This window comes from Dysidea avara, chromosome 4 (assembly GCF_963678975.1).
Source record: "Dysidea avara chromosome 4, odDysAvar1.4, whole genome shotgun sequence".
Classification (NCBI taxonomy): domain Eukaryota; kingdom Metazoa; phylum Porifera; class Demospongiae; order Dictyoceratida; family Dysideidae; genus Dysidea; species Dysidea avara.
Genome location: NC_089275.1, coordinates 29,314,301 through 29,336,513, shown reverse-complemented (window position 1 = coordinate 29,336,513; position 22,213 = coordinate 29,314,301). Strand labels below are relative to the sequence as shown.

The 22,213-nt window shown below is 38.0% G+C and overlaps 1 protein-coding gene across 1 annotated transcript in view; it reads right to left on the bottom strand.

The window, feature by feature from the left end:
• The window catches only part of LOC136253738 (phosphatidylinositol phosphatase PTPRQ-like), a 31,387-nt gene that overhangs the window by 5,809 nt on the left and 3,365 nt on the right, over positions 1 to 22,213 (bottom strand). The window contains exons 3-7 of the mRNA XM_066046395.1: positions 18,551 to 18,886; positions 15,624 to 15,959; positions 13,036 to 13,371; positions 6,132 to 6,467; positions 3,672 to 4,007 (exon numbers count right to left, since the gene is read on the bottom strand). Of these exons, the coding sequence (XP_065902467.1) occupies positions 3,672 to 4,007; positions 6,132 to 6,467; positions 13,036 to 13,371; positions 15,624 to 15,959; positions 18,551 to 18,886 (1,680 nt within the window). The remainder of the gene's footprint in view (positions 1 to 3,671; positions 4,008 to 6,131; positions 6,468 to 13,035; positions 13,372 to 15,623; positions 15,960 to 18,550; positions 18,887 to 22,213) is intronic.

Below are 22,213 nucleotides of genomic sequence, written 5' to 3'. Positions count from 1 at the left end.
GAAAAGTCCATTTTATTGTCATTAAAGGAAACTTCAACCTATACAACTGCAATAGGAATCATTTCAAAACATGGTGCTTGCTCTAATGTGTACATGATACAGTGTCTTCGTTATATATCTGTAGTTCTATGGTTAGGATGTGCTCCACAATTTTGCTAGGCAATTGGCATGGGACACACCATTGTGTTGTTAGTTGCATGTTAGTTTGCTCGTGTGTTATGTCTTCCTAATATGTATGTCGTCACCATTGCTTGTTTGTATACCAACGTATGTTACTTCCACTGCTTGTTTCGTATGTTACCGTGGCTCGGTTTGCACATCATCTTCTGTATGTTGCAAGCATAGCTTATCGTGCATATTACTAGATGTTGTCACCATCAAATTTCTGCACATTGCATGGTCTAAATAACCTTGATGCTTGGGGGGGTAGATCACAATATATATATATATATATATATATATATATATATTATGACCTACCTATGGCCTCTATTGTAAAGAGTTTAGGACAGAGATGCTTCTCTGCCTTAAACTCTTTCATTACCCAAGCATCAATAATCCAAAAGTACTTCCTACCTTGGCCCCGCTGGAATTACATAACCTTGCGTAGACCATATAATGGCAAATGAGGCCCCTAGCACTTACCAAACCCCCTCCTCAATCAATGGATTGCTGGAGATGAAGAATGAAGATCTGAGGAACAGACCACATAAGTAGGTGAGTGGTAGCGTAACTAAACATTAAATAAAGTTTAAGTTATTAAACACAGTTAATGTTGTAAAGCGTAGGCCATGCAAGTATCCAAAATATTAGCTTGCAACAGTGGGCTCTAATAAGAACAACGCATGCGCAGCATTGTGAGCAGAACACGTTGGCAGTAATTCATACCTGTTGTAAGAAATCTCCTCACCCTGTACCTACCCACTGAACAGTTCACAAACTTCACTATAAGCAGGTGCTCTATGTTAATTGGCATTGTATGCCAGCAGATAACAATTCTAGTTAGTATTCCACTGTCAATAGTGGTACTTATGTACATTTGTAGTGTAAGCAGTGGAGCAAGTAGACACATAATGTTGTTGTACTCTGTACTTCACTGTGCCTGCATTCAATTACTCAGAAACATTTACATGAAAGACTATTTGTTATTATATGCATTTTGTTGTGAGTTCTTCAGCTGCAGGTCTGACTGGATTCCTTCACTGTGCCAGCTGCTACCACAAGTAGAGATTGCTATTGAGGGATGCTCGCAATTTAAATTTTTGTCAGGAGAGATGCTCTTTTATCCTGCCTGCAGTCACAGACAGGCCCTCTAGTTCAGAGTGTCATCAGGAAATTGGGTTGCTAACAGCTGCTTGCCTCTCCCACCCAGATCAGTATCAGAAGATGTCTCCCCATCCAAATTGCTAACTAGAGACACTCTCTCAACCAGATCACTAGCTGAAGATGCTCTCCCATCCAAATCAGTATTAGGAGACGCTCTCCCATTCAAATCACAAACTAGAGACGTTCTCCCAACCAGATTGCTAGCCGGAGACGCTCTCCCATCCAGGTCACTATCAGGAGACACTCTCCCATCTACCAGAAGACACTTGCTGTCATGAACACTATCAAACATGACCCAGCTATAGAGTACCAACTAGCTAACCACCATAGAGGGACCACAACGCTACTATCAAAATTAATGTTGATGCTATTTAAGACAGTGCCACTCTCAACAGTGGATATTAACAACTCTGAGAACAATGGTCACGCCCTGACCATTGTATCACCTGCGCACAGGTGTTGATGCTGTTACAATCTGGCTAAAGCCACGTGACACAAATTAGTGGTGACCCGCAGGTCAACACATCACCTACTGCTGCTATAAGCAGTTCGTCCATTCTCCTTAGAGGAGTCTGAGACAGCAAGGAGGCCTCACTTAGGATATCTGCCTTATCCACTAGGTTCTCCCGTTTGCCTCTATTGTAAAGATTTTAGGACAGAGATGCTTCTCTGCTCTAAACTCTTTCATTACCCAAGCATCAATAAACCAAAAGTACTTCCTACTTTGGCCCCGCTGGAATTACATAACCTTGCATAGGCCATATACCATGGCAGATGAGGCCCCTAGCACTTACCAAACCCCCTCCTCAATCAATGGATTGCTGGAGGTGAAGAATGAAGATCCGACGAACAGACTACATAAGTAGGTGAGTGGTAGCGTAACTAAACATTAATTCACATAAAAATGATCAAACTTCTGTCACGGCTACAGGGTAAACCGAGTATAGAAATAACTTGAAAATTGGTGTGTAGATAGGCTGATCATCGTAGCAGTGTCTTTTGATAGTTTGAATAGCAATAGAGTTACAGCGACAAACTTATAAAGCAAAAACCAATCAAGTGTAAAATCACGGGATTGAGGAACTCTAATAGAGCACTCACCACAGGGTAAATAAGGTGTGCAAAAAATGTTGAAAAAATCTTACCAGAGTTTGAATCAGTTACCTCCATACCTAACACCTGCATCCTTAACCACTGAACCACTACTACCTTGGCTGATCACCTCACTTAATTTCTGCTTTATAAATGAAATTTCTAGTTGAAATCTGCTTATAAATCAAACGCTTTTAATTTCATATATCTACTAATAGAAGTACTAGATTGTTTTAGAACATATTATGGATGTTCTATTAGAAGTCCTCAAAAAAGTGCACTCTATTAGAGATGAAATACATTTATAAGCCTGTCTTCAATAATCATCATTGTATCTACATAGAAAGGAAGAAATGTGAGTAAAAACAAACCTCAAAGTCAGCCATAGGTTAGTTTTGGGGCCTTATAAAGAACAAAAAGAAGTGAAGTCCACACAAAAACAGTCAAGCTGTGAAAAATGCTGCGGCCTAAAAAACCTGGGTGAAAAAGGTTGTGAAACCAAAGGTGGCGGCCAAGAATAGCTTGTAGCTTGTATTGTGCTTTAACAACAATAATCACTGAATGAAAACAATTGTAAAAAAATGTTTTAGAGGGTATAACAGCCCATTGTGGAAATTGGTAGTCTCCATATACTCCGCAGCCCTTATACTTTATCAGTGCCGACAGTTGGTACCTGCCGATAATTGGCAACTTATGCTATGTATTTCAATGCAAAAATTAAAAATATGCAAACTAGTCAGGATTTTTTTGCTTAGTGGGACAATAGTTAGATTTCAAAACACAGGGTCCTATGGAATCTAGAAATCCTTAGGCCCTGTGGTGGTTCCACGCTTCCCTTGGCACCACAACACAGAACTCTCAGGATACTAAATCTTGTGTTTTGAAGTTCAATAACTTATTCAGATCATAGCTTATAGTTGTACCTTTACCCTCTTCAGATCTCAACAACACTTACTGTCCAGTTAAACAACTATATGTTGCCAATGATACCAGGTATGGTAATTGTATGCTTTGTATCACCCCAAAGACAGGGCCCTATTGAAATGAAAACAAGGGATCTATAGCAAATGACATTTTAGTATTTTATGTCACTGTGGTCTAATGATTACAAACAACTGTAGATGTCCTTAATTATGTCAAAAATAGTATACTGTCATGTCCCTTGTTTCTTCTGTTTAGTAGCAGAACTAAACACATGGATCACTCCATTAATTTTTTTTAAAAATACAATGAAACATTTACATAGTACTCACCATCTTCAAAAGTCATCACAGTAATGGGATCACTAAAGGGACCTATTCCTGCTGCAGTAGCTGCTGCTATTCTAACAGTGTAGTTGTGGTGAGGATGTAACATGTCGACCAATTGTATACGTCCTTCTGAAATGTCATATGTTCTGTTGAAATTCATTCCCATTTGTGAGATTACTGTTCCATTGTCTAAATATAGTATCTGGGTTTCCATGATAATCACATGGTATATAGTAAGTATGCCATTTTGTTCTTCTAGTGAAGGTCTGTCCCATGACAATGTGATATCACGAGATGTCTCAACAGTTACACTGACATTTAGTGGAGTTTCAGTTGGAGCTGTGTATGTATATAAAAAAATTAAAATAACAGACCAACCAGACAATTGAAGACACATGGAATGTATTGAGTGGCACAGCAGACAAGTGCTTATTATAAGCTCTAACAGAAATTACACAATATAAAATCCTGTATACATATCTTTTATCTTTTGCATAGCACACAGGGTCAGTACACTCAGTGTTTGACAGTGTATACCTACCAATTTGAGTGTGAAATAGAAATCTATAAAAAAATTTCTTTAAAGTCTGAAGGCTTAATGAGGTTACTATATTTGACCGGTTAATAACCACAGCTCGTATAATAGCTGCCCCTGTATAGTAGCTGCTTAACAGCCTAGAATTATTATAATAAGAGCCGCCCTTGGATAAGAGCCACCACTTGTATCTGAACATACTCAACTGTTGCAAATGTTGATAAGACATATTTGAAGCAGAAACCTGACAAAGGAGTTATTTTAAGCCAGGATATAGCATTTTTGAGAGAAGTTAGAATGAATGACAGTATTGACAGATGATTAAACAAGGTCAGGTACTCGTTAATCCGTATAAATACCACGGGCTGCTGCCACACAAGCCCATAGTAGCTGCCTTCGCATAGTAGCCGCAGGGTTTTGCTTGCTGAAAGTTATAGTAGCTGTGGCTATTATCCGGTCAAATACGGTATTATGTATGTAGGATATAAACCTGTGATGTGGTCACCAACTAGTTACTAACTTGTTTGTGGTTGCTTACTGTATTAATCAAACAAAACTCAGCAAAGCAAAAACTGAAACAGCTTTTCTGCTGGCTTATTCTGGTAAAAGATGAGTTACATTCATACTGTATGACGAATGAGAAAGCTAATGTAATGCTGCCACTAAGTAGATAGGTTATAAGTACAATTATCCTTTACTATCATCATTATTTTGTTCATCTACTTTGCTCAGAGGTTTTCTAGAGACTTGCAGATGATGTACACAAGGGCTACACACAGAATTATGAACAGTGCCAAGTGAAAATTTTTCCCCATACCTACCATCATTTCTTATTTTACTACTTTTTATCAGTGAAACCCTAAATTAATTTATTGTGCTAGTTTGTCTTTTTTTGCTGGTGTATTGCTACGTCTACAACATACTTGTTGTTGTTGTATTAGAATATCTTGATCATGCTACCCAGGTATGCAGTAGTTTAAGCTGGGATGTGTGGTACAATACCTTGTTTTCTATTGAGCTAGATTGTTGAGGGATGTGGCCTCAGTACTAATCATTAGAGGTGTGGTGGCGTGTTCTGATCGTGTAAGGGGTGTGACCCTTTGCAATCATTTTATAAGAGCTTAGCTGCTACCTCATACTACCTGATGGTTTTTAGATGCAGCATTTTTAGCAGCATGCATCACTTTGGGGGGAACCCTACAAAACAGTACTATTATTCTGTTTGATAACAGTAAAATGTTCTAAATGCTTAACCCTTAAACCCACATAGAACTTTTTGGGAATGCATATTTACACATTACAAACATACATGGCAGATTTAAATGGGGTAAATTGATTTCTACAGCCTAAAACTAAACATTGGTCAAAAGTCTGTTAACTGGGCTACTTGGAGAAGTTTAAATGAACACTATAACTACAAAGACTTACTTATTATCACTCGTTAAAAGATGAAAATGCACAATTCCGTGAATTGATCTTCTTACCACGTGTTTAATTTCAATTGTGGATTTAATCATGTATCATATATGACCTGACGGAGAATTTAATGGTGAAGCAAGCAATGTTTGTTTCAAGTTGATAGGAGCAACCACCATCAAATTATGGATCATTTTATAAAGTAAAGGTAAGTAAAGAGTTTGCGTGTTTCTTTGCCAGAAGGCTGATTACATAGCAAGTTTGGCCTGAAAGTTTAGTGTTAGGGTAAAGCCCTAGGCACAATATATTATCATGAGTAGAATAGCGTAAATTATGTAGTGATAGGAACCATGCTTCAAAACTTACAGTGCTTTGTCTAAGACACGTCGATTAGATCCAGTTTTCTGGATTATGTGGGTTTAAGGGTTAAGCAAAACTCCCTATTTATTTATTAGTCGTAAAATAAATAGTGGCGTAACTATTCTCTGCTAACAACAGTACATAACACTCACCATCCTCCAATGTCATCACAGTGATGGGGTCATTAAAGGGTCCTATTCCTGCTGCAGTAGCTGCTGCTATTCTAACAGTGTAGTTGTAACTAGGATGTAACATGTCAACCAACTGTATACGTCCTTCTGAAACATTATATGTTCTGTTGAAATTCTCTCCCATTGATGAGATTACTGTTCCATTGTCTAAATATAATATCTGGGTTTCCATGATAATCACATGGTATATAGTAAGTATGCCATTTTGTTCTTCTAGTGAAGGTCGATCCCATGACAATGTGATATCATGAGATGTCTCAACAGTTACACTGACATTTAGTGGAGTTTCAGTTGGAGCTGTGTATGTATATAATACAACAAAATAACAGACCAACCAGACAATTGAAGACACATGATAAAGTATTGCAGCAGACAAGTGTTCATTTATAACAGAAATTATACAATATATACTCCTGCACACATATCTTTTATTTTCTGCTTAGCACAAAGGGTCAGTACACTCAGTGTTCAAAAGTGTATACCTACCAATTTGAGCATGAAATATAAATCAAAACCAAAACAGTCAAGCTGTAAAAAAAGAGTGCGGCCCCCAAAAAGGCCAAGGTGAAAAAAGATGTGAAATCCAAGGTGGCGGCCAAGAAATAGCTGTGATGGTAGGTTAATGGCAAAAATTTTAATTACGACAATTCAGGTGAATTTGCATTGCCTCCTCCACTAGGATTCGGCACCAAATTCACCTTAATTGTTGTAATTAAAATTTTGCCATTAACCTACCATCACAGCCATTTCTTGGCTGCCACCTTGGATTTCACATCTTTTTTCACCTTGGCCTTTTTGGGGGCCGCACTCTTTTTCTACAGCTTGGCTGTTTTGGTTTAGATATCACCTTCTTTTTGTATTGCAAGCACAAAGCTGGCCATATGGCTTTGATGCTTCCTTTTAACTTGTTTTTTCTTTACTGCAGAAATTGTGGAACAAAGGAAGTAATTGTGTGCATAGCTTTTGTTTGATGAAATATTTGTATATTTAATATTGAATGATGAGTATCACATACTGTAGTTAATGAGGTGACTTCTTACATAACTGAACTGTAGCTGAAACTCTCACTGTCTGTAGCTGAACTCTTTTCAGGGTGATTTGCTTCTAGCTGAACTCTCTACAGGATGATTTGTTTCTAGCTGAACTCTCTACAGGGTGATTTGTTTGCAGCTGAACTCTACATGGTGGTTTCATTGTAGCTAACAGAACTCCTACAAGGTGACTTGCTCTAACTGAACTCTCTACAGGGTGGCTGAACTCTCTACAGGGTGATTTGTTTGCAACCGAACTCTCTACAAGATGATTTGTTTCTAGCTGATCTCACTATAGTGTAACTTGATTGTAGCTGAACTCTCTACAGGATGGTTTCTTTGTAGCTGATCTCTCTACAGGGTGACTTGTTTCTAGCTGATCTCTCTACAGGGTGACTTGTTTCTAGCTGATCTCTGGATGACTTGTTTCTAGCTGATCTCTCTATAGGGTTTTCTGTTTGTAATTGATCTCTCTACAGGGTGACTTGTTTCTAGCTGATCTCTCTACACATTGACTTGTTTGTTGCTGAAATCTCTATAGGGTTGTCTGTTTGTAATTGAACTCTCTACAGGATGGTTTCTTTGTAGCTGATCTCTCTACAGGGTGATTTGTTTCTAGCTGATCTCTGGATGACTTGTTTCTAGCTGAACTCTATATAGGGTTTTCTGTTTGTAATTGATCTCTCTACAGGGTGACTTGTTTCTAGCTGATCTCTCTACACGGTGACTTGCTTGTAGATGAAATCTCTATAGGTTATCTGTTTGTAATTGAACTCTCTACAGGATGGTTTCTTTGTAGCTGATCTCTCTACGGGGTGACTTGTTTCTAGCTGATCTACAGGGTAAACTTGTTTCTGGCTGAACTCTCTACAGATGATTTGCTTGCAGCTGAACTCTCCACATGGTGGTTTCTTTGTAGCTGAACTCTCTACAAGGTGATTTCTTCTAGCTGATCTCTCTACAGGGTGATCTGTTCATAGCTGAACTATCTGCAGGGTGATTTGTTTGTAGTTAAACTCTCTACAAGGTGATCCTTCTAGCTGATCTCTCTACAGGATGACTGGAACTCTCTACAGGGTGATTTGTTTGCAGCTGAAATCTCTACATGGTAGTTTCTTTGTAACTGACTTGTCTATAAGGTGTTGTCTTGTAGCTGATCTCTCTACTGGATGACTTGTTTCTAGCTGATCTCTCTATAGAGTAATAACTTTCTCTATAGAGTTATAACATGTTTGTATAGCTGAACTCTTTACAAAGTGGCTTTTTTGATAGATTGCTGAACTCTCCAGCTACACGGTGACTTGTTTGCACTACAGAGTGACTTGTTTGGAGCTGAAATCTCTACAGAGTGGCTTACTTGTAGCTGAACATTGTATAAAGTAACTTGTTTGTAGCTGATCTAGATGAACTCTCTACTGGATAGCTTTTTTGTAGCTGAACCCTCTACGCAGTGACTTGTTTGTAGCTAAATTCTCTACAGAGTGACTTGTTGTAGCTGAACTCTCTACAGGGTGACTTGCTTGTAGTTGAATTGTCTATAAGATTAACTTTTTGTAGCTGAACTCCATACAGAATAACTTGCAATGTAATATAATTCTATAATCGGGTAAGTTATAAACGTAGCTGAATGCTCTATTAGGGTGACTGTTCTATCAGAGTATCTCGATATATAATATGCTACACGTAGTTGGCTTTGGAATCATAACTCAGTGGTTTGTACTCCGATTCTTCTGTGCTACTGCAAGGACTTTCTATGATAATTATTCCAGCTACACACCAATTTTCAGCTCATTGCTCTAAACAGTTTGCCTGGTAGGCATGAAAACTAATAGTTTTTTATTCATAAAAATTGATTGCATAATTGTGACACATGCAGATTGAGTTTTGTGTCATATCTCTATAGCCTTTAACTGGATTCCTTTCAAACCACAAAAAGGCACTCCTACGATAGTTACTCCATCTACATAGCAATTTTCAGCTCATTCCTTCAAGCGGTTTACCCCGTTGGCATGACAGACCTTCTACCTTATTTTACGCAAATAATCGGTCATAACTCCGTAAATGTTCATTGGATTCCTACCAAACTTGGTACTGAGATTCGCCTTAATGAGCCCTTTAAGTGGCCCAAATTTCAGCCCAATTGGAACACGAATTCGTGTTTTATGGCGGATTTTGCGAAAAGAAGTAGAAGAAGAAAAAAACGAAGAAAAAAACCCAAAGTTTGGCCGCTCGTATCTTGGAAATGGCTGAAGTGATTTTCTTCAAATATGGAATGTGGACTCCCCTAGCTAGCCGGCACTTCTGCAGCAACTTTGGTTTCAATCGGATAAGAATCACGGAGCTACAAAGGTGTGAAAATCACGTTTACTTTCTTCCTGTTAATATACTCATGGTGTGGCGCACTGGCTTCTTGGACACACCTTGATCTATGATTAATTTACTTTGAAGTCTGGAGGCTTAATGAGGTTATTATCTACCTGTGATGTGAAGATTATCCTGTTGCCTGTTCATCATTTGCTTCAACGCTACAGCAATTACAAATAAATAAGCTGGTGCATTACTTTTTCTAACCTGTGTTTATAACACTGACTGCACGCTCATCACAGTGCACCTGTACCAATGTCAGAATTCCGTATGGAGCCCAAACTGGGAGTGCTACTGCCACCTGATTAGATTTGTCAAACAACAAGCTGACCCCATACAACCAAAAGTCCTGGGAGTATGATGGTGGGAGCTACTGGAACACCCAATTGGACAGTTAAACTGCACTACCAATATGCATCACTCATATTTTTATCTGGCCACTTCAACTCAATTAACTTGCTTAAGTGCATGTGTAAGTATGTGGTAGGCTTGGTAGTAGCCTGGCAAGTAGTTGACAATCTCCTGCATCTGACACACTTTGTCAGCACACGCCAATTTAGTCAAAAAGTAATTGTGGCTTCCAGCACCATCAGGTGTCATCCGACCCTTTCACATCTAATGCCTTCATCCTATGCTCCTTCGACATGTGAACTGTCATCCCTGAGCCATATACGGCTTTAGGGAGGACTCTTTGAGGAGAGGGCCTCTTGTGACGGTTAGTGGTGACAGCAAATTCTTGTTTGTCTGACTCTACACTTGTGAGTAGGACCGCAACGAATATTTACTCCGTTTAGATATTCGCTAAGGATTAAGTTCCAGATACCTAAACTGCTGTTCAAATACTTGTTTATTAATAGTCATGTGATATTTAAAATGGTTACCAGTAGCAGGAAATGCACAAGCAAGATGTGGGATTTCTTTGAACTGACTGACGTTGTCGAGAAAGGAAAGAAGTTCAAGAAAGCAATGTGCAAGTTATGTGATGAAGGGAACTTAGTGGAACAAGTAATTTATGCAGCCACCTTGAGGTGAAGCACCCTTCTAAGATAAAGGAAAATGAAAAGGATGACGATATGCATAAACAGCTATTGCTTTCAGCCATAAAGAATTGTATCTTGCAAGATAATTACACTTATAACTGAATTCATTGCAAGAGATATGTGACCTATTTCGAGTGTAGATGGCAGCAGCTACTGCAGTATATGGAACCTGGATACAAGCCTCCATCATGTCCATTTCTGACTACTACATGCCACAGATTGTATTCATTGTGCATCCATTGCACGGAAATTGGTAGGCCATTTCAAGCACAGTCTACTAACCATGATAGCCTTGAAGGAGAAGCAAAAAGTAACTGAACATCATCTTACTCAGGATGTTGCAACCAGGTGGAACCCCTGTATGAAAGATTGTTGGTACAATACTGGGAATTTTTTGCTGTTTAACATGACAACTAAGGGACACAAGGGCAGTACAAACACTTACTTGAAAGACCAGTGGAACTATCATAACAATTGGTCATAGTCCTAAAATCTCTTCAAGTTACCACCACTGCATTATGAGAAGTTTCGGTGTCATTGATGTACCCAGCAATACAAGGACCTTGTTTCTAAACCTGATGATCTTTCTACAGTTAAGGCATTTAAAGAGAAAGTCACACAGGAGATAATTATGTCGAGATTCACACTAGAGATTACAGAAATTGTTGACGGACCAGCTATGATTGCTGATCCACATTACCGCCAGTTAAAAATTTTACCAGATTCACTGCGTTTACAGGTTTATTTAGTTGTAAAAGAGAAAATCATAGAACTGTGTCCAGAAACAGAGGAGCAGAGTGCTACAGCAGAGGATAATCAAGAAGCTACTTAACCTAGTAAGGAAACAATGATGGAGTTTTTATTAGCAGTCAGACACACAAAATGATCAACATGATGAGAAGTTTGAGAGGCACTTAAGGGAATCACGCCTGAAGCAAAAAGAGAAGTGTCTACAGTGGTGGTCTAGAAATGGCCATAATTTCTCTCTATTGTAGCAAATAGCCAAGTGTCATCTTTGCATTCCAGCAACTTCATTACCTGTTAAGAAAGTTTTTTCCACAGCTGGACTAGTCATCAATGAAAGAGAAACAGTCTGCTCCCACAAAACTCCATTATGTTTTTTTTTTAAACAAAACCTTCCTCCCGTACATCACTAAATGTCTTTTATTGGTTCGCAACATTTGTCATGCATACACAGTGTAAGAAAGTACACAGCATATATGTATGTAGTCTTTGTATTGTAATACAAGCACAGTAGCTAAAACCTTGGACTGTCATTACTTACCATGTTCCTTTGGAAGCCCTACATCCTGAAAACAGCACACAAATTAAACACAATTAGTGGTCAGACAATTACTGCACAAAACTAACGAATATCCTGATATCTGCTCATTAAAATATCCAGATATCCTGATACTTAATGCCAATATTCGTTGCAGCCCTACTCATGAGGTCTTTACTAGGCTAGTCTCAATGGCTCTCTGCCCCTTTAGTACTCAGCATTTTCTGGTTATCCATTGTGGCAGACTGACTGTCCCACACAATAGTGATGTCCTCCTGTTGTTATCACTATCCTACGGTGCGGTCTTGCTGAAGGAACTAGTGTGCACTTCTGCCCCGTGTATGCTTATTGATCCATGCCTGCTTTATTGCTCTGCATAAGTGATGTCAACCAACCTACCACCCCTTTTGCTCTAAATCTTTTTGACACTCCAATGTATCAATTTTATGATCAGTCAGTTAACCTTCTCATCTTTTGTAATACTCTAATAGAGCACACAATTTTTAATAGAACACAGAAAGAATGTTCTAGATTTTCCATTAGTGGATCTATGAAATTATAAGCTTTTGCTAGAATTTTATTTATAAAGTACATATTAAGTGAGGTAAAGAACCGTGAGAGCAGCAGCTCAGTGGTTAAGGATTTGAGTGTTCAGTATATGGAGCTCTCTGGTTTGAATGCTGGGAATTTTTTTCATTTTTCATGCACCTTTTTTACCCAATGGTAACTGTTCTATTAGAGTATCTTGACTCCATGATTTACAGTTGCTTGGTTTTTGTCTTGTAACTCTATAGCTCACAGTGCAATTCTTTTAAACCACAAAAGGTTAGAACTATGATGGGTGCTGAATGTGGGGGGCATTTGCAGTACAAAATGGTTCCAATTTGAGAAAGGAGCACAGAACTGTGCATTCATGAAAATGGCAGTTCTTTCTTCCTAGTAAATATACTGACAGTGTGGTGCACTGGTTTTCTTGTCCACATGACACACTACTGTGTGTCTTGATATTACACATTTTTACACATAATAGTAAAACTTCCCCAAGGGCCTTATAAATATCAGAAATATAACAAAATAATCACAATGGCAAATAGTGGTGTATATACACCTGTAGCTATTCTTTGTTAACAAAAATACATAACACTCACCATCCTCCAATGTCATCACAGTGATGGGATCACTAAAGGGACCTATTCCTGCTGCAGTAGCTGCTGCTATTCTAACAGTGTAGTTGTAGCTAGGATGTAACATGTCAATCAATTGTATACGTCCTTCTGAAACATTATATGTTCTGTTGAAATTCTCTCCCATTGGTGAAATTACTGTTCCATTGTCTAAATATAGTATCTGGGTTTCCATGATAATCACATGGTATATAGTAAGTATGCCATTTTGTTCTTCTAGTGAAGGTCGATCCCATGACAACGTGATATTATGAGATGTCTCCACAGTTACACTGGCATTTAGTGGAGTTTCAGTTGGAGCTGCATACATATATAATACAACAAAATAACAGACCAACCAGACAATTTAAGACACATGGTAATTGAGTGGAACAACAGATAAGTGTTTATCATTAGTTCTAACAGAAATTAAATACTAGCTAAAGCGCTGCGGTGAGTACAATGTGGACTTGCCTTGTGTTATATTTGTCTCTCAACCACACCCTCGCGTTATATTTTCCATAGTGCATGAGCATAAGCGGTGCTTTAACTGAGTTGCAATCAAGAATAATTTAATGCAAGAGTCGAGTTGAGTGTAAAGGCATATCAAGTTTAATATAGTATATCATGACTTGGAATGCCACAATGGCAGTGAGAAAACTAGTGTTTACTCATAATTAGCAGAAGCTTAATTTGTAGCAATAACACCAAGTTGTCACATGATTTGTGATCTGTCAAATTCAGAATTCACTTAGTAGTGGGACAGGAGGATGAGGAGAACAACTACAGAAGGCTAGTTACGGTGTACATGAGCATTGTACAGTTTCTATGGCTGTCTAATCATTGTTCATAAGTGTATCCATCAATGCAACAAAGTTGAAGGCATCAATATGAAGTGGCTACTGAAGAAGTTGTTGTACTTACAATGATAGTGAACAATAATAATTTAAGACTGAATGGTATTATTAGTGTAGTGGAATTACAAACATTTGTGTGCATAGCCATTAATTTGTTGTTAATTGCTATGGTAACGTTGTTAACAGCTTTGCTAGAGTGGTCATTCCTGTGTCTCTGTGTGTCATATTTATGGTTGTGTCGCATTCAAAAAAAAGTATGCTTTATTGCCATTTAAAGCACTTGCATGGATGAAGATCAAACAAATAAGAGTGCTATTATTTCCATACAGCACTGAGGATAAATACACTGTGTACAGAAAATACTGCACTGTTGATCACGTGAAAAGTAGCCAAAATAAATGCTATCTGTTTGTTTTATGACCAAACTTGCACTATATGGACACTTACCAATTGTCTGATGACTGAAAACCAATCCGTTTCTAGTCTACAAAATGAATGCTCCAAGCAAAGAGGACCAGAAAGCACTGTAAATCAATTAAAGCACTGCCACACTTATGCAATACAAAAAAATAGCACTCGGGTGTGGTCTCAAGCTGAATACAACACTTCGCCCCATGCTGTATTAGTCTCTCTCCCACGCCTACGTGTTGTTTTTCTTTTTTTCAATATTGCACTCATGACAGTGCTTTAACTACAGTGAAACCTCTATAATCTGATGCTCATGGGATAAGAAAATTGTGTCAGTTAAGCAAGGATATTGGATTATTGAGGTAGTATTACATAGAAAAAAATCTTTTTGGGATAGTACAAAACAATGTCAGATCATGGAGGTATTCTGGGTTACAGTAGAGAGATTTCAGTGTAGTATACAAGTAAAAATAAAGTAGAAATTAGTGGAAATATAGCACACTTGAGTATAGTATGGAATATTGCACTTAGATGGCATCATACATTAAACAAAATTAATATAAATGATAATCATTTTTAGAGACGCTTGCTATGCACAAAGGTGCTGGGTGACAGTTTGTGTTTGGTTCCAGGAGAATTGCAGTAATGGGAGGAGATATGTCTGCCTTTCAAACTAAAAGTAGTCAAACTGGCATATCAAAATGACATATCATAGCTCTCATTGAAAGGAATGGCAGAAAGGGGTGGGGTGGGAGGGAAAGTCCCCCAATGCCCCATGCTGGACCCACCATTGAAATGCAAATGTGTTGTCAAAGTATGAGTTACTCAAATAACTAGTGTAACAAGTACCGATACCAATTACCTTAAGTAGCTGGGAATAATGTTATATATATACTAATAGCTATGTCAATACTTAGAGTAAGCCAATACAGGATTAAACAAAGAAGTCACCGAAGTACAAACCAGTTCAGCTATAGCTATAGTCAAATGCTCTAGCTTTTGTACACAATAACAAAATGCGTCTGAAATTGGTTTGAGAAAACTATGTGTCCGCGAGTCCTGTCCACATCCACATAAGCAAACATACTTTGAGCTACAGAGAATAAAACCACCTAATTCATCGATGCTTGGTGCCATTGTATCATGGAGTTCATAATGAGTATTGTGGAATCTTTCTATTGTTAATACTTTGTGAAGTTATTTTAGTTATGTCAAAACCTAAATATAGGCTTGCCAGATTTGAAAGGTTAATGGTGGCATACTTACACCTGTAGCTATTCTCTGCTAACAACAGTACATAACACTCACCATCCTCCAATGTCATCACTGTGATGGAGTCAGAAAATGGACCTATTCCTACTACAGTAGCTGCTGCTATTCTAACAGTGTAGTTGTAACTAGGATGTAACATGTCAACCAACTGTATACGTCCTTCTGAAATGTCATATGTCCTGTTAAAATTCTCTCCCATTGGTGAGTCTACTATTCCATTGTCTAAATATAGTATCTGAGTTTCCATGATAATCACATGGTATATAGTAAGTAATCCATTTTGTTCTTCTAGTGAAGGTCTGTCCCATGACAATGTGATATTACGAGATGTCTCAACAGTTACACTGACATTTAGTGGAGTTTCAGTTGGAGCTGTGTATGTATATAAAAACAACAAAATAACAGACCAACCAGACAATTGAAGTCACATGGTGATATATTTTTATGTGGAACAGCAGATAAGTGTTCAATATTAGCTCTAACAGAAATTACACAAATATATTCTCCTGCACACATATCTTTTATTTTCTGCTTAGCAAAGGCTTTGTTGCTCGCTTATTTTCTGGTAACAAAAGAGCATCATTCATGCTGTATGATGGATGAGAATGTTAATGTAATGCTGCCACTAAGTTGATGGGTTATATCAAGAGGCCATAAGTGCTGTGCAACGCTTCTGGACTCCTGGTTATATAAAAGCAAGTACCATTGTCCTTTTCTCTCACATTCTCTATTTTGCTCGAAAAGTTCTAGGACCTGATGCTGATGTGTACAAGGCTACCCACAAAATTATTTCACATATACACTCTCTATAACTTACATTATCACAAAGCCTTTAAACCATATGTGACCGGATTTGCAAAAAGGTACCTTTTTCACACATAAAATTTGACCCATTTTTTCAACTTCCAAACTTTGTAACTTTCATATCACTGCAAACACATGTCTGTAATTTTCCATGAGTATGCCTACATTATGTGGCTACAGTTTGATACAAAAAGAAAGTCAATCAGTGCAAGGAGTCAACAGTTATGACACTTTGTTTGCTGGTATGTCAAATGTGTGGAAAAGGTACCTTTTCGCAAATCCGGTCACATATGTGAAATCAATTTGGCCAAAATTTGGCATGCATTAAGGGGACTAAATGTAAAGGCCTACTTTATTCCATGGACTGGACTCATGGACTGGGCTTGAAACAGATTAACAATAAACCAGGAATTGCTTAGTCCTTGTAATCATGAATTTTCCATTATTGAGCTACAAATGCTGGTACTACTCTTCTTGATAAACAACAAAGTTCATGCATGCACTAATTAATTGGAATATTCACATAAAGTGTGCCAAACTAGGTGACATGTGGGGTGGTGATACTAATTGCATACCCAACGTAAACAATAATGAACATGTCTGAACAAACTAGCTATCGACATACTATTCAAGTTATCATCAGGGGTGTAGCTAGCACAAGACTACCTCGTAATGAGCTACGTAAACATCAACTTTTGCTAGCTAGTCCATTACTGAAGCCTACAGATCCAGTACCAAGTACTGGAGTAATGGCAAGGAGCTATAATAACACCCAATGTCACAACTGGAATAAACAAGGATATAATTGATTCATAAATATTCAAATCATTAGTGCACATGCTAGCTACCTTTGTGATTTATAAGCCAGGATAGCAGTATTAGCAACGTTAGCTCCATAATAATGCCTCTCTCATTACAAAAGAAGGATAATACCTGGTTTATTGTTAATAACCTTGCTTCAAGCCCAGTTCTGAGTTCAGCCCACACTGCTATAGCTCAGTCACCTAGTTTAGCACTTTTTTGTGAATATTCTAATTGATTAGTGCACATGAGAATTTAGTGATTTATAAAGCATAGCAGTACCCTGGCTTGATAATGAATTTTCCATGATAACTGGTTTATTGTTAATATTCTGTTTCAAGCCCAGTACGTGAGTCCAGTCTGTGAGTCCAGTCCGTAGAATAAAGTAAGCCAAGTGTAAATGTGCTGTCAGGATTATGTGATTTGATTTTTGATTTCTATATTTAACCTCCGAGCAATCAGCTACAGCCATTCTTCCTTGTCCGGAGGGACACATTACAATATATAGATAGTACACACAAAACTAAACAAAGCAAGGTATGACCGATACAAAGACAACCAAGGTAAAAAACTTACAACACACAGACACAATAAAAAAAAAACATGCATATAGTTACAATTATATTAATGTTATCAAAGGTGTATAATGTATTAGAAGCTGTAAGTGATTCTTGATAAAACAAGTCCTATCTGTGCTTCTCAAAAACCTAGCTGACTCCGATACTTCAGGTACCAAGTGTTTGGCTTAGAAATACGAGGCACAACTAACGATACCAATTATTTTAAGTTATGATACTGTATATACTTGGTTAAATGGCACACCTTCCCACTGAGTGGTGCAATGATTGATTTTTAAAATAAGGACTATATAGTGGGCTACCATGTTAGCAAAAGGAGTGACATTCTAGACAAAAACTGCACACTTATTACTTGCAAAATTGGTTTAAGAAAAAAAAAATCAGTAGTTCAGTCCAGTGATTAGACATTATATATGATGAGCAGTTGTTGCATATACAGTAGGGGACATAAAGAGGGTTACATTTTGTGTTATTTTATGATTAAAAAATAATGATGTAATCATTTTTAAAACATAAAAAGCTGATAAGTTGTTTTATGATTGTAAAAAGCAACCAGAATGAAAACTTTTTATGTCTCTTACTGTAACTAGTTAGATTTACAAATATATATATGTTATAATATTTAAGACCTCTTTATATACACCTTGGTCTCTTGGAGTGTCTGTGCGCTTGCCCCCAGGAAAAAAATTGAAAATTAGCCATCACAGCTGGTAGCAATTCGGTAGTATTAATAGTGCCATACATAGCTATTCACTGCTAACAACAGTACATAACACTCACCATCCTCCAGTGTCATCACAGTGATGGGATCACTAAATGGTCCTATTCCTGCTACAGTAGCTGCTGCTATTCTAACAGTGTAGTTGTAACTAGGATGTAACATGTCAACCAACTGTATACGTCCTTCTGAAACATCATATGTTCTGTTGAAATTCTCTCCCATTGGTGTGAATACTGTTCCGTTGTCTAAATATAGTATCTGGGTTTCCATGATAATCACATGGTATATAGTAAGTATGCCATTTTGTTCTTCTAGTGAAGGTCGATCCCATGACAATATGATATTACAAGATGTCTCAACTGTTACACTGACATTTAGTGGAGTTTCAGTTGGAGCTGTGTACCATGAGTATACATAATATCATAATGTGTAACAAGTTGATATGCACACACACATGCACGCACGCACACGCACGCACACTCACACACAAATGCATACATGCACACACTCATTAAGAGTTGAAATGCAGTCTACACTATCAAGTCTGTAAAATCAGAAGCCATTTTATGCATATACTGTACAGTAGTCATAATGGATTATGAAAGTTTCTGATTGGTCATCAAAACACAAGTTGATGGTGTGCTACTTTGAATTCTAAAAACCAGAAGCAATCCCTTGCTAACATTCAACCATTAACAAAACATGGACAACAAGTACACAAAAATTTTTGGAATTTTCAATTAGAGTAGGGACCATAGCATATCGATAAAAAGTACTGAAACAAGTTGGAATAGTACGCGATATTAAATAACAGAAACAATAGGAAGTGTTATATTCCTACTGTGCATTTCCATTATGGTATCTTGAGCACAGTAGGGAAATAACACTTCTTTATTACTTTACTGTGATTAATATCGCACATTACTCCAGCTTGTTTCAGTACATTTTATTGATATGCTATAGTCCCTACTCTAGTTGAAAATTCAAATTTTTTGCGTGTATTTGTTAACCTTTTCTTGTAAATAATCATTATGACTGATAAACCCATGCATACTGCATCTGAAATGGTGCCGCACGCCCCAGCTATATCAATTATTGTCTAAAAAGTGAACTATCCATTACGCTTTGTTGTCAGCTATGTTCAACCCCTTACACAGCAGTACGAATCAAGAACTGTTCAAAAAGCACCTCTGCGATCAAAATAGTCACTATGAAAAATACGGATGATTTTCATTACGAAACGAAGCTATTACATGCTACCGCCAAATTGACACTTCTCACTGTCAGCAAAGATGAATAGGGCACAAAGGAGGACACTGGTAAGTCCACGAAGGTACTGCAGTATGCTTTCAAAAGGCACCTCTTGGGCCGAAATGACGTTGAACAGTGAAAAAACCAAGTATCCTTGTCTGAAGGCATCAGTCAGTCAGCCAGATACTCAGTCAGTAGAAAATTCCATTAAATAATTTTTAAAAAACTTTCCGTAGCAACTTTGCTGAAAGTATTTTGGGTCAATCTGAAAGCTTGTTTGGGCTTAGTTTTACCTAAACAATACTGCCTCATCGTCGTCAGGGGAAATTGAGGCTGGTTTTGGCTATTTCATGGGCCATGCCTACTCATTTGCGGTCCCTACTATACAGTACTATCATACTGTATGATACATAGAGGTGCTGTCAAGTGACCATATATAACCAGCAACTTTTTTTAATAAGACAATTTAAGGGTAAGCACAATGCACGTGCACATACATGATACATATCAAGACACACGGTAGTGTGTCGTGCGGCCCAAGAAGCCGGCGCGCCACACCCGTGAGTATATTGACAGGAAGAACGAAAATGTCATTTTCACACCATTGTATCTCGGTGATCACTTATCCGATTGGAACCAAACTTGCAACACAGTTGCCCGCCAGCCAGGGAAGTCTACATTCCAAATAAGAAGGAAATCGCTCCAGCCATTTCCGAGATACGAGCTGCCAAAGTTTCGTTTTCTTTTTCTTTGTTTTTTTTTCTTCTTCGTCTTTTCGCACACTTGCAAAAATTGCTATAACAAGCAAACGCGTTCTCCGATCGCCATGAAATTTGGCACACAGAAAGGGAGTCCAAAGGCGAATCCTAGCATCAAATTTGGTGCAAATCCAATGAATGCTTCAGGAGTTATGACCGATTATTCGCGTAAAACAAGATCGATTTGTTGTCACGCCTACAGGGTAAACCGCTTCATGGAATGAGTTGAAAATTGCTAAGTAGATGGAGTAACCATCGTAGGAGTGCCTTTTGGTGGTTTGAAAGGAATCGAGATAAAGACCACGGAGATATGACACAAACCCCAACCTGTGTCACAATTACGCGATCGATTTTTACGAATAAAAGTATTAGTTTTCACGCCTACTAGGCAAACCGCTTAGAGCAATGAGCTGAAAATCGGTGTATAGCTGGAATAATCTTCATAGAAAGTCCTTGCAGTAGTACAGAAGAATCGGATTACAAACCACTGAGTTATGATTCTAAAGCAAACTCCGTGTAACAAATGCGAGATCGAGATACTCTAATAGAACAGTCACGCTAATAAAGCATTCGGCTAATTTATTTACTCCATCATAGAATTTTATTACATCACAAGTTATTCTGTAGGGAGTTCAGCTGCAAACAGTTAATCTTATAGACAGTTCAGCAAGAAGCAAGTCACCATGTGGAGAGTTAAGTAAATATATCACTATAGAGATTCAGAACATTACAAGTCACACTGAAGAAAGTTCAGCTATAAACGAGTCATGCACCCTGTAGAGAATTCAGCTACAATTAAGTCACTCTCTAGAGAATTCAGCTACACAGAATTCAGCTACACACAAGTCACTGTGGAGAGAGTTCAGCTACAAACAAATTACCCTGTAGAGAGATCAGCTACACATAAAACACTTTGCAGAGTGTTCAGCTACAACAAATCAACATTTAGAGCGATCAGCAATGAACAAATCAACACAAATCTACCTGTAGAGAGATAAGCTAGAAACAAATCACCCTATAGAGAGTTCAGCTATAAAAAATCACCCTGTAGAGAGATCAGCTAGAAACTAGACACAATGTAAGGAGTTCAGCTACAAACAAATTACCCTGTAGAGAGATCAGCTACACACAAATCACCCTGTAGAGAGTTCAGCTAAAACAAATCAACCTGCAGAGAGATCAGCTACAAACAAATCACCTTATAGACAGTTCAGCTACAAACAAATTACACTGTAGAGAGATCGGCTACAAATTACTCAACCTGCAGAGAGATCAGCTACACACAAATCAACTTGTATAGAGATCAGCTACAAACAAATCACCCTGTAGAGAGATCAGCTAGAAACTAGACACAATGCAAGGAGTTCAGCTACAAGCAAATCACCCTTTAGTGAGTTCAGCTACAAACAAATCAACCTGCAGTGAGATCACCCACAAAAACGCACCTTGTACAGAGTTCAGTTACAAACAAATTACCCTGTAGAGAGATCAGGTAAAAGAATTCACCTTGTAGAGAGTTCAGCAACAAAGAAACCACCATGTAGATAGTTCAGCTGCAAGCAAATCACCCAGTAGAAAGATCAGCTAGAAGAAGTCACCTTGTAAAGAGTTCAGCTACAAAGAAACCATTATGTACAGAGTTCAGCTACAAAGAAACCACCATGTAGAGTGTTTAGCTGCAAAAAATCATCTGTAGAGAGTTCAGCTAGAAAC